At 38.4% G+C, this 15,810-nt stretch overlaps 2 protein-coding genes across 3 annotated transcripts in view; both read left to right on the top strand.

Annotated features, from left to right (window-relative positions):
• The first annotated feature begins 313 nt into the window (after positions 1–313).
• mapre2 (microtubule-associated protein, RP/EB family, member 2) lies at positions 314–12,138 on the top strand. 2 transcript variants are annotated; one of them, XM_079243645.1, is made up of 7 exons: positions 314–368; positions 7,668–7,795; positions 8,389–8,534; positions 8,627–8,843; positions 9,008–9,147; positions 10,513–10,671; positions 10,818–12,138. In XM_079243645.1, exons 2-7 carry the CDS (start codon positions 7,675–7,677, stop codon positions 10,914–10,916), a joined length of 882 nt encoding a protein of 293 aa, XP_079099771.1. In that variant the 5' UTR covers positions 314–368; positions 7,668–7,674; the 3' UTR covers positions 10,917–12,138. The 2 variants fall into 2 exon arrangements, with proteins under 2 accessions (XP_079099771.1, XP_079099770.1); XM_079243644.1 differs by lacking the exon at positions 314–368 and adding an exon at positions 5,014–5,322.
• A 2,429-nt stretch (positions 12,139–14,567) lies between these two features.
• spidr (scaffold protein involved in DNA repair) overlaps positions 14,568–15,810 on the top strand; it is a 41,990-nt gene continuing 40,747 nt past the window's right edge. Inside the window, exons 1-4 of the mRNA XM_079243208.1 lie at positions 14,568–14,701; positions 14,979–15,140; positions 15,242–15,305; positions 15,562–15,759. Coding sequence (XP_079099334.1) covers positions 14,687–14,701; positions 14,979–15,140; positions 15,242–15,305; positions 15,562–15,759 — 439 coding nt within the window. The 5' untranslated portion in view covers positions 14,568–14,686. The remainder of the gene's footprint in view (positions 14,702–14,978; positions 15,141–15,241; positions 15,306–15,561; positions 15,760–15,810) is intronic.

Here is a 15,810-nt window from a genome sequence, read left to right as displayed (position 1 = left end):
AGCAACGTTTGCTTGATTAAATAACCTTTATCTTTGTTTTTATTTAACGAATTCTGCTTGTGTCATTTCAAACTAGTTTAGCTTTTGTCAAACCTTGTGTACTATTTTGTCTGGAGCGAAAGTGACACGGAGCCTCTGCACAAAAAGCTGTATGGTGTTGTGACTGATCAACGCACCAAGACACGATAGGACAATTGCATGACACATGTCACCCCGGAGCCAATTAGCTGCAACACCGATGAGAGATTATCCAATCAGGTACCAGGTCGCAGTTCATCGTTTTACGAGAACGAGCGATTGAGGGTGGGGTGACTCAGCCGGAACACAGCTTTTTTAACACCTTGTAACCTGAGGATCGGAGTTCACTGGTAAGTCTGGCTAGTTTTGGTAAAGATTTTTTCATTTTATTTTTTTACTTGCTAAACGATGAGTGGGAAAAAAAGAGCGTGGTAACGCGGTTGTTGCTGGTTCGTGTAGTGATGTTGCTCAGGGTCAGGGCATATGTTGACTGTCACTGACAGAATGTTAGGGCGAAATTAGCATACGGTAACTTGGCGGGTAGCTGAACAACATTCATCACTATTTTTCTAACTAACCACTGCTTTGATAAAAGATTCTTAATCTTCATTTTCCATTGTTTTACTGTGTATTGGCAGTCTTTTCAATCACTGTTTCTTACACGAAGCGGAGTTAGCTTCATTCACGCGACTCCTAGCTAGCCGATCCGTTACCATTTTGCTTTTAAAATGATGTTATTTCGCGATAGTGAATCGTGATTTCTCTCTTCGACAAAGGCAGCTAAATGCTATCAAAGGAGTGCCGTGCACCACTGGTACCAATAAGAAATAAGGAGGGGACCACTGACTAAACTGGTCTTTGTGTTAGACGCAGAACTGGCATGTCAAATGGTTATTGAAAACTTTTCTCCCCATACTTGCTGTTTTTAAAGCATTAGCTGTACAGACGTGGCAGGTTACTACTCCCTTCTTATCTCTTACTTAATTTTGCACATTGAGCCTCAATCTAATCCACTACGTTCACATAATAAACTCTCCAATCTGGATAAATGAGGCTTCCTTGTTATTAATTTTAATGTACAGGGTGGAGCTGCAACCTTTCCCCCATCAAACAACACTGCACAGGAAAGATGTAAAATTAGCTTTTGTACAACAGCCTAATGATTCACTGCAGGCTACCATATAGACTTAATGATTTCAGTACAGCATCACATTCTAGCTGAACAGTAACACGTTACCCCACCCTATGTTGCATGATCAGAAATGCAAAACATTGCAGCTGTCAGCTATGTGCTCTTTGGTGCAGTGGTCCCCTTTAGTGACATTTCATGACAAATACCAATACATGTTAGATGTCCATCATCCTGGAAGTGATGTTAAAATGATTTGTGAATCTTATTGTTGTAAATAACTGCAACATTAGTCAGTTTATTTATGACTTGTTTCATCTTGGGGTTTATACAAGGTTTCTACTTGCAGCATTTGTCAAGTGAACAAATTTTGCCTCTTGTACCTTTTTACCCTCAGGTTAAGTTCCACGCTTAAATTCCTTACTTAAATTATCTGTGTACGTTCTGGATCACTTAAGCCTTAAGTATTCATGTTTGTCCCCTGGACTTTGGTTGTACTTTAGTCTGACACAACAGGCTGTCAGCAGCATAGTGTAGGGCTTTAAATCACTGTCCTTTTTGATAAGGCAAATTACAACAATGAGTGACACCAAACTTTTGTTCACCCTTTTCTGATTTGCCTTTTATAAAATTATCTTCAAGAGCCTCATAGTGGTTATTGTGTAAATGGTTACAATATAACTGCCCTTATTTGTTTTGTTTTGTTTTTTACCTTTGTCCAGCGCTGCGAGGAGGACAACAGTAACAGTTGATGTAAACATTAATAAGCTAAAAGGATGCATGTCATTCTTCTGTTTATATGAATATATTTAATGCTCAGGCTTTTTTTTTTTTTTTTTTTAAGGCTTTGCATGTTCCATCTCTGTAATGACATTTCAGGCTCCTCAGATTGGGAAGTGTTAAGTTTCATTAGCAGCCTTGTGATGATTGCCTTCCACCTAGCCGTGACAGTATGAAGAGATGTAGTTAGCTTTGTTTTGCCAGTAGCAAAGTTCATGTTGTGACTGCCTCTGACATTTACCAGTCTGAACGAGCCTTTAGCATTACTTTTATAAAAGATATGGCCTGGCTTCTAATTCTCAGTGGAGACATCTGTAGTGGTTATTTGATGAGATCAGTTGTAGATTCTGCATTGTGTTTGGCACTGCAGGAATTTTTCTGAAGAAGACTTTTGACCCAGTAGATTAAAAGGGATTGCACTAATTGTATTTCTCATCATGAACGTCCCAACAGTCTTCCAAAGCTAAAGATAAGTGTTACATATTTTTCACACTGCCTTGATTTCTTTCTGTTTTTGGGAAAGAAAGAAACAAAGAGGGGAGAACAAAGGGGGAAAAAAACCTGAACAAATGGTTTCACTGTATGTTTCAGAATAAGAATAGATTATTGGTTAAAGCTGAGGGTTCAGTTTAGCTTCACCGTCATGTTGTCATTAAGAATAATAGGTATGCAGCTTTAAAGTGATCATTATTCTGGAAAAACAGACATATGTGGCACAAAATAATACTTCAGAATAATTAGTAATGAGGGGAAAATGTAGATTTCCTAATTATGTGCTGCTTTACAAAGCATCACAAAAGTGACAAAATTCAAACTTAGGTAGAAATCTTTACGGAAGCATTTTTTTTTTTTTTTTTTTTTTTTAAGGTCCAGTTTTCTGTTTTCTTGTTGTTATATTTAACTTATCTTCACATGAGATGAGATTCAAAAGGTTCAAAAGTATAGACCAGGGGTGGCCAACTCTGGTCCTCAAGTGCCGCAGTCCTAAAAGTGTTCCAAGTTTCCCAGCTGCAACACACCTGACACACATTAAATTTAATCAGCAGACTTGTGCAGAGCTTGACATCAAACTCTGCTCAAGTCTGCTGATCAGCCAGTGATTTAAAGCAGTGTGTTAGGTCTGCTATTTAAGTCTGATGTATGTCAGGCGTGTTGCAGCAGGGAAACTTGCAGGACTGCACACAGGAGTTGCCCACTCCTGGTAAGAACTCTGGTTTTAGGCCAAAACGTTCCCCTAACTCTGGCCTGATGGGGGCAGTAGAGTTTCAAGTATGACCAGAGACTGCTGACAGTTTCCCCAAAATGTTTACCTTTCAATTCATTTCTAAGATGTAATAAAAGTAAATGACAACTTTTATTTTGTCACTTAATTTGGCATGTTCTTAAGTTTTATGAAATAAAAAAAAAAAAAATCCCAACAACTTGTTATTTGTTGATATTATAAGAAGGTTAATATTTTGACCCACTAAACTTGAAAAACAAAGTGACTTGTGATAAAGTTTCAGTGTTACAGCTGAAATTATGACTTGACCTTTAGACTGGCAGTGGTGTGATGGATTGCTGTATCGATCCAAGGATATATAGAGGCTTTTAGTTGAGGAAGCAACAAACAATCACAAAGAAAATTGCAAGAAAGAAGTCAAGGCAGTCAAAGCAAGTGGGACAATAGCCATGTCTTAAAGCCTATACCACATGAGTAATGCTGGAAGCTGTAAGAGTGACTACACATGCTTCCTGGATAAAATTCCTGCATTAAGAACATCATATTTGTGTTTTATTGTGGGTAGTTTGGCCTTTTTAGAAGCATTTTCCATCATGCCTGCTAAGCACTGTGACATGGCGGTCCATATATACTAGCTTCCCATTGTTGATTACTAACCATATGTTTGTCAGACAGGTATGTTCTACATATTTTAATGTTTGGTCATAGATGCATATTTAATCATTTCTGAATTTAATTTTTGTGGACATCGAAGAAAGAACTTGTTTCCCATTGATACAGTTATTCTTTAGTAGTTATGAAAACTTTCCTCCATCCCATTAGTAGTTGTTCAACACCAAGCAAAGCAACACAAAAGTAGTGTTGCTGCATAAGATGTGTCTTTCGGTTTTTAAAACCACAGCACTGCTCTTTAATACATACGATGCTACTGCAATCATATTGACATGCATGACTTCTACTAGCACTTGGGCTGTAGTGTGTATTGATTATGTAGTGGAGCTTAGAAGCCTAAATTACATCTATAGGGCTGTACTGTCTTGCAAAATTATTCCAACTAAAGCAAAACTGAATAGAGTTTTATGATCAAGACTGAGAATGATTTTAAAGAGTGATTCTCAACCTGGGTATGGGGAAAATGGAATAATCATAAAAAAAATTTAAAAAATTTTTTTTAAAAATCCTTTTCGGACCACATAGTGGTTTAGTCATTGTACCACCTGTAGCAGTGAAGTAGTTTGTGTTGAATAAATTTCATTGAGCCGTTTGTGAGTGTCAGTTTGCAACGCGGAGCTAGGTTTTTCTGAAGGATTGTAACTCTAAAAGATTTAGAAAAGCAGCCATTTAAAATGAACTTGTAAAGCCACTGAGAAGTATTAGAAGGTGAATAAGTGGAGTATTATGCAACCGTATGCAATCACCTGATCTCAACCTGACCAAGCGTTGTTTGATTGGTGAAAACTAAATTATAAGCAGGAAGACCCAGGCATATTTTGTTTATTTTATTCATATGGTTAGTAATCCACTGTATGCTGTGACACACCATAACTGGTCCTGATTTCCATCAGCACACCACTATCATGCGTTTTTCATTGCTACCCATATAAGTTTTATTGATTTACTAAATGGTTACCCACACAGATTTGGGGGTAAGACTGGGCTGACTGCATTTTCATTCAATTCTTCTTTCTTTTTATCTGACTTTGTCTCTGAACATTTGGATAACCCTTTTAATGACAAAGTCGATCAGCATGTCAATCAGACATTGATTATGCATTGATTCAGATTGCGATTATGCTTTTTTAGCAGTCAAAAAAGATCAATGTAAATTGGTGCACTGAAATAGCCCACCATCAGGAACAACTAGCCAACCCCATCGGTCACGTGGCACAGGGTGCAGCGACGTCATCAGGGTAGAGATTTGTGAGGAATAAGCAGACAGAAGCAAAGAGCCCCGAAGGTGCGGCACTTTGTAACCATTCGCATCGTACCTGCTGTATTTTTTCCCGCTCAGACAGAGAACAGAGTATCTGTTCTACATTTTAGAGACCCAAATGCCCGGTCCCACCCAAGCCCTTTCCCCAAATGGAGAGAATAACAACGACATCGTCCCGGACAACGGAACCAACATCATTCCTTACAGGAAAAATACAGTGCGGGGAGAGCGCGCCTACAGGTAAACTAGTGTAATGCCGCATTTCATTTACTAGAAGAGAAAGACCATAAGGCACCCGCTGCTGCAAAGAGAAACGTGTATTCTGGCCTTCTCCTCGACGTCTCTTGCTTTGCAGTGATCCGCTGGTTTTTCCCTGCTGTCTCCCAGAGTCATGTCACGTTAGCTCAGCGGATACGACACGACGCCGCAAATTGCCCCTCAAGTTAGCTTTGAACCATCTCCTGGTATATAAGACTCCCAGTTTCAGCTGGGAGCAGTGAAGTATTAATTGTATGGGTGCGCAGTTGCACAGGGACATATTTAGGGGGGTGGGTCGATATGGAGCAGCTTGTCAAATGACAGGAATACAGAAACAGCGGCTGCTGCTAGAACATTCCCATTTCGTGATGTGACACTCTGCAGCTACGCAACATTCCCCTCTGTGAACATTAAAGGCCACCTTGCGATGTTTAAGTGTGTGAAACACACTACCTGCTGCACAAGCCCGATTTTTCCCTGCCTGGATTTAGGCATCAGCCCAGCCCGGCTGCTGGCTGGCTACCCCTGCCGGGCTAACAAAGCGTGCTAACAGCACCACATACATCCGCTTTGTTGACATGAGATGGGTTGGCCCAGTTTCCTTCCTTCCTTCCTTCCCGGAGGATCAGTCAAGGCTCCGCTCCTGCAGAGCTGTAAAAACCAAATTTAGTACAGAAAGCCTGTTATGGCTCACATCCATGTGTCGTTGTAGACGTTGATGATCATTATAATCATGATTTGATGTATTTTATGCGCTACTATAAAACGATCAAAGGGGTGTGTTCATGCAGCTACTGTGTTGGTGTCTGAAATAATTTGTTTGCAGAGGGATTATGGAAAACCTCACACCTTATGTGTATGAAGATGGGTACTGATCTCTACCTAATTTTGTCCATTACCTTGTAATGTCACCTGTGATGTTTGAACAGGTACAGATTGGGCATTAAAGAACTGATTTCCTAAACTAAACACATTATATCCCCTCTTTATGGTTAAAAGGAAGCAAAGAAGACATGCGTGCTAACAGACAACCAAAGCAAGATAATGTGTGATAATTTAATTTTTGTCAGGGTTTTTATTTGTTTTTTTTAAAGAGGGATCAGACTTAAATTGATGCAAAATTGTTCTTTTTTTGTCAACGTTGCAATGTTATGGCCCTTATATTAGTTATATGTCAACTCAGTTAATGCATGTGGAAGATTTTGGACCAAACAATAGGCCTTTTTTGGGAAGAATGATATTCTGTCCCTTTTTAAAACAGAGTCCAAGGGTTTGTTTTTGTCAAATATCAAGTTGTTTAAATGTTTCGTTTTTGTTATTTAAGTTATCTTGGAAAATGTGTTGAACACGCTTTTGAATAAAGCCCCCATTCACTAGTTTCTATGATGAAATATTAATTTTGAAGCATTTGTTGGGTATTTGTTGGGTTATGTGGACATTTTGTGTAACTGGCTAATCAGTGGCTTAAGGAGCAAAGTTTGAGTTTCTTAATATATTATTGGCACATTACATGCTTTCAGTATGGAGGTTTAAACGTTGGGAGGGGTTGCTGAGGCCCATTTGAAGATTGGAGTTTATCCCTTAAACTATCAACAGTTTCTGTTTAGCATATGAGAGAAACAAAATAATACAAGCTGCAAAGATGGTTTTGAAATAGTTTTTTCTCAGACGTAAAAATGGCTCACTTTATTATTTATTTCAGTATTTTATTTATTTTATTATTTATTTCAGGTATTTGTAGTTATTGCTTTAAAAGTGATTTGCTTGTAACAGTTCAAAAATGGTATTTGGTCTTGGTAATTTCTTTACCATTAGACCATAGTTTTGTGCTGTGGGTGTATGATTTGAACCAAATATAGTTAATAAAGGTAATTTGTTACAATGATAATTTAACAGTGTTGAACATGCTGTGAAATGTTCGTTTTATCAGATGCCTTAAAACTGTATTTCTAATATTTAAATGAATTTGAACGAATAAAACTTTTGCTTTACTCTGTTTGCACTCGTGAAAATTTTTTTAATTAACTTCTGTAAACACAACGAGCGGAACCTGGTGACTTACAATGGTGGTCTGTACTACTTCCATACAGCAGGGATGGCCTTTAACTTTTGCACATGGACTTTGCAGATCTATTGTGACACTGCTATTAATGACTACTTGGAATGGATAGATAATTTTTTCCTGAAAGAATAGTTGCTGCTCTCAGACATCTTACTTTATCTCAGTTGTAGGCTGCTTTGTAGCAACTACCTTCAAGAGTAGGAAATATGACATTTGTTGTAGCTGTATTGTTTTTGTTACTGAATGATGTTTTTTTCTGTTACAGTTGGGGGATGGCGGTCAACGTATATTCTACCTCAATAACCCAGGAAACTATGAGCAGGCATGACATAACTGCCTGGGTTAACGATATTCTCTGTCTAAACTATACGAAAGTGGAGCAGCTCTCTTCAGGTGAGAACAGATTGACCCTTTAAGAGGGAAAAAAAAACCGCTGCTCTAGTCTCTCTCAGTTTCTTCTTCCTTTGCTTCATCTGTTGAGATGAAAATCTTGCATTAGATGACATTTCTACCCTGTAAAGTGTTGCAAATTATTTTCTGTGTAAGCTGGCAGTAAAAGCAACCTGTGGAAACATGCTTACCTCTCCTTGGCAGAGTGGTGTCTATAAATAAACTCCTAGCCTGCCGTGTTCCTCTGCTGTGACCAAGTAATCCAATTTCAATCTCTCGTTGCCTGCATAATCACACACACATGCACACGGCCTTCCTTTTCTTAACATGCGTGCTAATTGTTTGATCACTTCTTAAGTGCTCCTTTGTTGGGTTTACATGGGATTTGTCTTAAATTGGATCGCTTTGTTCTTTTGAAAACAGATAAATGTGGAACTTGGCCTCACTTAATATTAGGTGTGCAAAAATTGTCCATGAATATTTTTCTAGGCAAGTTGATGAGTAGATGTGGAAAAAAGTCTTTGTGTCATTTTATAAGCAGGCATGATAAATATCAGACTACAGCCAGACTCAGGTACTTATTATTATTTCTCCAGGAGCTGCCTACTGCCAGTTCATGGATTTGCTCTTCCCAGGCTGCATCAGTCTCAAAAAGGTCAAGTTTCAAGCTAAATTGGAGCATGAGTACATTCACAATTTCAAATTGTTGCAGGCATCTTTTAAAAGGATGAATGTGGACAAGGTGAGTCTCCTTAATGTAACTTTTATCTGAACTGATGCTTGCTTCTTGTGGATTTTATATTTATTTTTCTTTTCTTCGTCTTTTTTGCTCAGATTATTCCTGTGGAGAAACTGGTTAAAGGCAGATTTCAAGACAATCTTGATTTCATTCAATGGTTTAAGAAATTCTTTGATGCCAATTATGATGGTAAAGAGTATGATCCTGTTGAAGCCAGACAGGGTCAGGATGCCATTCCTCCACCTGACCCTGGTGAGCAAATCTTCAATCTGCCAAAAAAGTCTCACCATGCAGCCAGCTCCCCTACTGCAGGTAAGCTTCAGTTGCTAGAAAAGGAGGTTTGCCACTGAAATATGTTGATAATTGGAATTTCTTTTGGCACATTTTTAACTTTAATGTAAGTTTATATCAAATCCTGAAAATATCTAAATGTTATTTGGCTCAAATAAATAAAACAAACTTTTCATGTCTTACAGGGGCATCGAGGTCAAGCTCTGTTACTCCTAAGTCTTCAACACCAACATCAAGACCCTCATCAGCCAAAAAGATCCCTGTATCAACTCCTGCTAAAGGAGAGAAAGAACTGGAAGCACAGGTCACACATCTTACTGAGCAGGTATGTTTAAAAAAATGCTTAATGCATTAATAACCCTCGTGAGTACATGATTATCTCTCCACTCTATATTATGGATTTAGCTTTCAAAGCACAGGAGGTGGAGTGATTCTTCCAGAAACAGAGGGAGCTGGTCTGAAACATTTCACTGCAAACCTGCTGAACTCGCAGCACCGGTGATGTGTTGTCTGATCACAGTTAAATGATCGTATCACAAAATCGAAACTATAGAAACAAATGAATACAAAAAACAACAAAAGGAGCTTTCAAAATGTGGAATTCAACATAATTTGGCTGAATTCAAAAAGTTTTCTCGAACAAAAAAAACAAAACAAAAACAAAGCTAACCACTGCTTGATTATCAGAACTCATGTGACATAAATTATTCAAGTTGGTTTCATTGCATTATACTAGTTTTTTCCTGTTTGTTATTTTTAGTAGAAAAGAGATGAAAGCTGTGACATCAGGAAAAAACAGTTCCAAAACCAATCATTTAGATGGTTTTGAACGATGCCAAGATGTGTTACAATCACACATATCTGAAGAAAATGAGGAGGTGAACATATTCGTCTGACTGAAATCATACAGATTTGAAGTTATTATAAAGCTGGATCGGATATCTAGATCTTTCTGTTGGGGCTGAAATTATTCCTTCTTGTAATGAAATGATTCAGATGCAATCCAGATTTCCATCTTTTAACTGGAAACCATGAGAAATCCATACAGCAAGGTTTATAATAAACCTTTTATTCACATATTTTTGTTTCTTTTTTTTGCTTTTGATTGTGAGAAAGCCTTGCAAATATGCACTGTAATTCAATATGGATGGCTCTAATGTGTATAAATATATATTTCAAGCCTGTAAGTTGTACTATATGTTTGGTTAGATTTAAAAATGCACATACATCCTTAAGTCCACCGTAGAGATGTTTAACTGTATTCCTGACTGCATTTAATTAGAGCAGATCGCCTAAAATCCTAACCAAGGACTAAACAAGGTCAGCCGGAGTTTGTTGTGCAGCGACATCACCAGTCAGAAAACATAATGCTAATCAGCAGTTTTACATTTTATAATGATTCTAACTTTTTGTGGAGCAGCAATATGGGATAGTTTTACAACAGAATAAACAGATTATTTGGACTGTTTTTCCTCTTTTTCCAAATCTCTAGTCTATTAACTACAAAGTCAACTTTTTGGTCCTTCATGACTTTGGATAAACTGACAGAAGAAGAGCCAATCTGTGCTTCTTGTTCACCTGTTGTCCAACTGATCTTATGGCGACTTAGCAAATGTTTTCTGACTGTGACCAACATTCAAAGTGCTTTGCATGTTTGATGCTTCAAGTGGTTCTCTGCTCTTCTTTTTAGGTGAACACATTAAAGTTGGCACTGGAAGGAGTGGAGAAGGAGCGAGACTACTACTTCAGCAAGCTGCGGGAAGTGGAGCTGCTGTGCCAAGAACAGGGTGAAGAAAATGCCCCATTTGTTGAGCGGCTAATGGAAGTTCTTTATGCCTCAGACGAACAGGTCAGCCTGTGACTCAGATTCTTGTTGGAATTTTTGCTGGTGGGATTTGTGGGATTCATTGTGTGGTTGATGGAGATAAGAATTTCTTTGTGTGTTTTAAATCACATGCTATAAAGTCTTTTTTTTTTTTTTTTTTTTTTAATAAGGATCGCGCTGAACTGGCGGAGGGTGACGGACAGGAAGTGGACCAACAAGCCCACGAGGAGGCTCCAGATGATCAGCAGGAGGAACAGGATGAATACTGACTGCCATCATCCCTCACTGCAGTTACACCCCTCTTTTTAATCTGTGAGAACTTTGGAAGGACTTTTTTTATTTTTTCCTCATGTTTTTTTATTATTATTCTCTCTAAGACTGAGCACACGAAGCAGCCTCCTGAATAGAAATACCGCCGCAAGCTTTTTTTTTTCTCCTTTGAATCCCTCTGCTCTGCTCACCGTTCAATGTTTTTTGTGACTTTTGGTGAACTGCTGTGGCAGGTTTGTGGTGATGACCACCACTGGCAGATGAGCTCAGACCATCATGAAGTTTCCAAGGACTGTGTAGCTGGAAAGTCAAATCAAATCCCACAGCAGACGTGGTGAAATGCTGAAGTTAAGAGAGGTATCTGTTACCTGTCAGCGCAAGTGTTAATCTTCAAGCTTTTGTCTTTTTTTTTTTTTTTTGGCAAATCAGTAGTAATCCCATGAAGGCAATAAGCAAAAGCCCTGAAAGGGCTCACAGTAGCTCTTATTTAACCTCCTTCCATATGTTGCACTGACATTGACTCTGTATTGGACAATCTGTCCACTGATTCTTATCATATTTATTATTGTTATTAAGCCTTACAAGTAGTGTGGAAATCTACACATCCTTGGGAATTTGGACAATACAGTCAAGAAATTTTGAATGAAATTTAGTAAAATGCCAACTTATGACTAGTTTACACGAGTCCTAACAAATACAAGATTATAGAAAACCAGTATATTGATCAGTGTATTGCTCCATACTACTTGGTTTAGTGGTAGAGGTTTACTTGCCATAAAGCATAGGAAAGGACAAATGATTATTGTGGGCTAGTCTAGTTTTATGACAAACAGCATTTTAATTTTTAAACTTCTGCTGGAACTTGTGCTCTGTTCAATTTTGTACCTTTTCTTTTTCCCTTGAAGCGCATTTTATGTTTTAAACCACAGGTCTTAGGGAGATGAGTCAGTTCACTGAGCAGTTGCCTCACTATATTCCAGTACGTACATTGTATACCTATTCTTAATATTGCATTTACTAATATTGAACTGGGCAGTGCACCACAATGCTTTAGTTATATATTATTGTGTAAATGAAAAAGGAATGTAAACATGTACTGTCAAATAATTAATGAATGGTAAGTGTTTTTTTTCTTGTCCCACTCATGCATTCCCCAAAAAATCGTGTTGCATGTTTGCATTTTATTTGTGAATAACTTGACCTGCTTTTTACATATTTAATAAAAAAAAAACAAAAAAAAAAAAAAAAAACCAGACATGTTAAGTGAGCTTTTGTATGTTTAAGCTTTTTGGGGAAAAAAATGTTGAGGTTAGGAGAATTTGATGTAATAAAATTACATTTTGAGTTCATAGGTTTTTTTTTTTATACTGTTGGATAATTTTTGCATGGATGATTTATCTTCAGCTAGCTTCTCAGTTAACTATTGGAAAGACGCATCTAATGGTTGTGGTCTGTTCAGAAAGGATGAAATCATCAGCACACATCAAGCGAGAGTCAAAAAGATGAGAGAAAACATCTGTGGAGATTGCAGAAACTGCTAAGATTGGGGTTAGAAGTGTCCCGGCACATTATTAAAAAAGTGGATGGATAGTGGGGAATCATCATCTTCAAATAAATGTAGTTGAAAAAACATTTTCATTGAGTGTGATGGGTGAAAACTTAAACATCAGATCAAATCAAATCAAAGACAACAGTGGTGTTGAATTTAAAAAAAAAAAAAAAAAATTAAACATGGGAACGACAGACCAACATAATGTTGGTAGAGTAAATTTATCTTGCAAAGAGTTCACTTTCAGTACAAATACAGAAGACAAGAAGATGTGAACCGAATGTGAGGAGCAGGGTACACCCTGGACAGGTCATCAGTCCACTGCAGGGCCTAATCAGTGAGGTTAACTGGGGAAAAAATGCTCCAGTTTACTAGAGAGCATAAAGATTGGACTGGTCTGGAGCAATGGAAGATTCTGTTGTCTGATGAGGTCAGATTTATCCTGTTTCAGAGAGATGGGAGTGTCAGGGTAAAAAAGACAGGCAGATGAAGTGATGGACCCATTATGTCTTCTGTACCAGCCTGTGGGATGCTCAGAAATTATTTAAAATCTTTATTTTTTAAAAATAAAATAAATCAACTGAACATTGTTACATGTTGCATAAAACATAACATCGGCCTAAACACGCTAAAGGCATATCTCTCTGATAAATCAAATGGTGATCTTAAAGATAATCATCAGTATGACCAACTACCTGGCTAGTCCTGTCATCCTGCGTTTTTATACTTATACCACAACTGCTCAAAACTCAGAGGTATCTGCACACTGATCTAACTCAGTAGGTGTTTTGTTCTGAGAAACTCATCTATGAAGTGATCCAAGTTTTGCGATGTCACAACAATATTCAAAACAATAGGTGTGATATCTCTACCTGATGACTAAAGTGTGAAATAGGGTATTCAATAACAGTGTGCAGACAGCATCTATAAAGGGATCAACATCCTTTCAACTTCATCTAATCATCCACCCATACATCCATCCATTTTCTGCCGCTTATCCGGGGTCAACTCACGGGGGTAGCAGCCTAAGCAGGGAAGTCCAGACTTCCGTCTCCCCGGTCACATTTGCCAACTCTACATCCCAAGATGTTCCCAGCCTAGACATATAATCCCTCCAGCATGTCCTGGGTCTCCTTCCGGAGAGACGTGCCCGGAACACCTCATCAGGAGGCATCCTGACCAGATACCTGAGCCACCTCAACTGGCTCCTCTCGATGCGGAGGAGCAGCGGCTCTACTCTGAGCCCCTCCCGGATGGCCGAACTCCTCACCCTATCTCTAAGGGAGAGCCAGGCTACCCTGCAGAGGAAACTCATTTCAGCTGCCTGTAAATTTTAGATGCAACCCTTCTCCATCATGCCTGAGTCAAAATGAATTGCCTGTTATCAGGCCTCTGCAGACTGGAATGAAATGCAGGAATCCAGCCACTGGATTGTTGACCAGATCATGGAGCGTTTTTAAACCATCACACAGGTTTGGATAGAAAATAAATTCTGATAGAAGCTGATCTGATTGATGACTTTATATGATACATTTTATGCAGCGTAAATGTTCAAAAGTTTTTCCATCTGAACAACACTAATGCCACCCTGTCTAGACAACCTTTACCCATATAAAATTTTCTTGATCTGCCACTGGTCCACTTTGATACATGGTCATCTAAATGATAGTATATAATTCAGGTTTCTTTTTCATTCTTGGAATTAGTTGTAATTACTTAAACAAGTCGTTTTTATGTAGATGTTTAACATCTTAATTACACTTCTTTTTGTAGCTAAACAATGGTGAAATTCCGCTTTTATACTGCTGGATATCTGTAATTTCACTGTACCACAATAACTTTTGTCGTTTCAGCTCAAAAACATATAAGATGACATTTAAAGAGGCATAAACCTAACGTTTATATACAACACTAAAAAGGGAACATGGTATATTTCCAACTGTGTGATTTTGTAACAATTGCATACACAACCCACCCCGCCCGCCTCGGACACGCGCTATTGTTAAATGAAACACGCCCTTATTTAGTAACAGTGAACGCAACAAGTTTTTTTTTTTCTATTTTAATCTCCACCTCCTGTTAGCTACTTTGCAAAACCACAGAGCAGCAAACACCGGTAAACTTTCCAAAATGAGTTAAAACAATTCTCTTTTTTACATGACGCTGGGAAAGCGCGCCCATTCACTACAATCCTTACAGCAACTTTAACCGGTTTTCTCTATGTCTTCTAGAAAGGTAAGAAAGCTGACATTGCTAATCAATGAAAGCTAACTACACAAGCTAATTCGCTTTAGCAAACCATGTTAGCCACCTTTGCCCGCCCACATGAGTGGACTTCACCTGCTTGTCTAGTTCAGGACATCTGTAATGGTTAATTGCACAAATACACTTTTAACACTGTGACTGAGCTCTACATGTAAACCCAAATAGATTTAAAAAAAAACAAACATTTAGCCTACGTAATGAACGTACAGGTTGTGTTGCTGACTTCTTTTTTTTCAATCTTTGTTAGCGTAAAAGACACTCTAAGGATATAAAGTGTGTAATTTTCCCGGATGGCGTCCAAAACAGTCTCCAGAAAGGGCGGAGGGAGTCTTTATCACGTTCATCTATTTCTTCAGCCAGGTGCTGGGAGAAGTGTGGAGATGGTTTTTTGGTCGCTCCTGTGATAAAGGTTCAGTCAAAACATTATGAAGTGATGGACATTCATATAATGGTGTTGTTACCTCTTTGATCAATAATACATTGACGTTGGTACATTTGGTTTTGTTTTAGAATCTCCAGTCATCAGGGAGAAAGCTGTCTGCCATTAGGAAGCTGACTCAGTCACCTGCTTTAGGTAATTTATTAATATTATGTATTTTAACTAGCTTTGAGCAATGTATTTCTAGTGCTGAAATGAACAATCCATCCATCCAACCATCCATCCCTCTGTCCCTCCCTCCCTCCCTCCCTCACTATGAATGAACGAATGAATGTGATGAAATATTAAGGTCCTGGATTTCAGAATGATGGTCATGTTTTTCTGAAAATTGGTGAGACTACTAAATCTTTTTGGATTTGGGTCTCTTTCCCCTTCTGTTTGTGTTTTTCAGAGCAGAGCAGTGGTCCTTGCCGTAATGATGACCCAGTACATATTGCATGGAGTTCCAGTGACGGTGAACAATCTGACAATGACACCCAGGAACAGCATCCATCCAAAGCTGTATCACAGCATCCTCAAAAAATGGGGAAACCCACAGCTCCCATTCAGTCTTACACCAGTGCACTGAGCATGCTCATCCCTACTGCAGGTAAAATTCATGTATGATCTGGCTCACTGTGTCAGGGCATAATTCTGCTTT

The sequence above is a fragment of the Telmatherina bonti genome (assembly GCF_933228915.1).
Source record: "Telmatherina bonti genome assembly, chromosome: 7".
Classification (NCBI taxonomy): Eukaryota; Metazoa; Chordata; class Actinopteri; order Atheriniformes; family Telmatherinidae; genus Telmatherina; species Telmatherina bonti.
The sequence above is the reverse complement of the archived record's forward strand: the minus strand, read 5'-3'. Positions and strand labels throughout refer to the sequence as shown.

Coding starts and splice junctions, on each gene's coding strand:
- mapre2 (XM_079243644.1), top strand. CDS start 5,201: ATGCCCGGTCCCACCCAAGCCCTTTCCCCAAATGGAGAGAATAACAAC. Junction 5,323..7,667: donor CGGGGAGAGCGCGCCTACAG/GTAAACTAGTGT, acceptor TTTCTGTTACAG/TTGGGGGATGGCGGTCAACG. Junction 7,796..8,388: donor AGTGGAGCAGCTCTCTTCAG/GTGAGAACAGAT, acceptor TTATTTCTCCAG/GAGCTGCCTACTGCCAGTTC.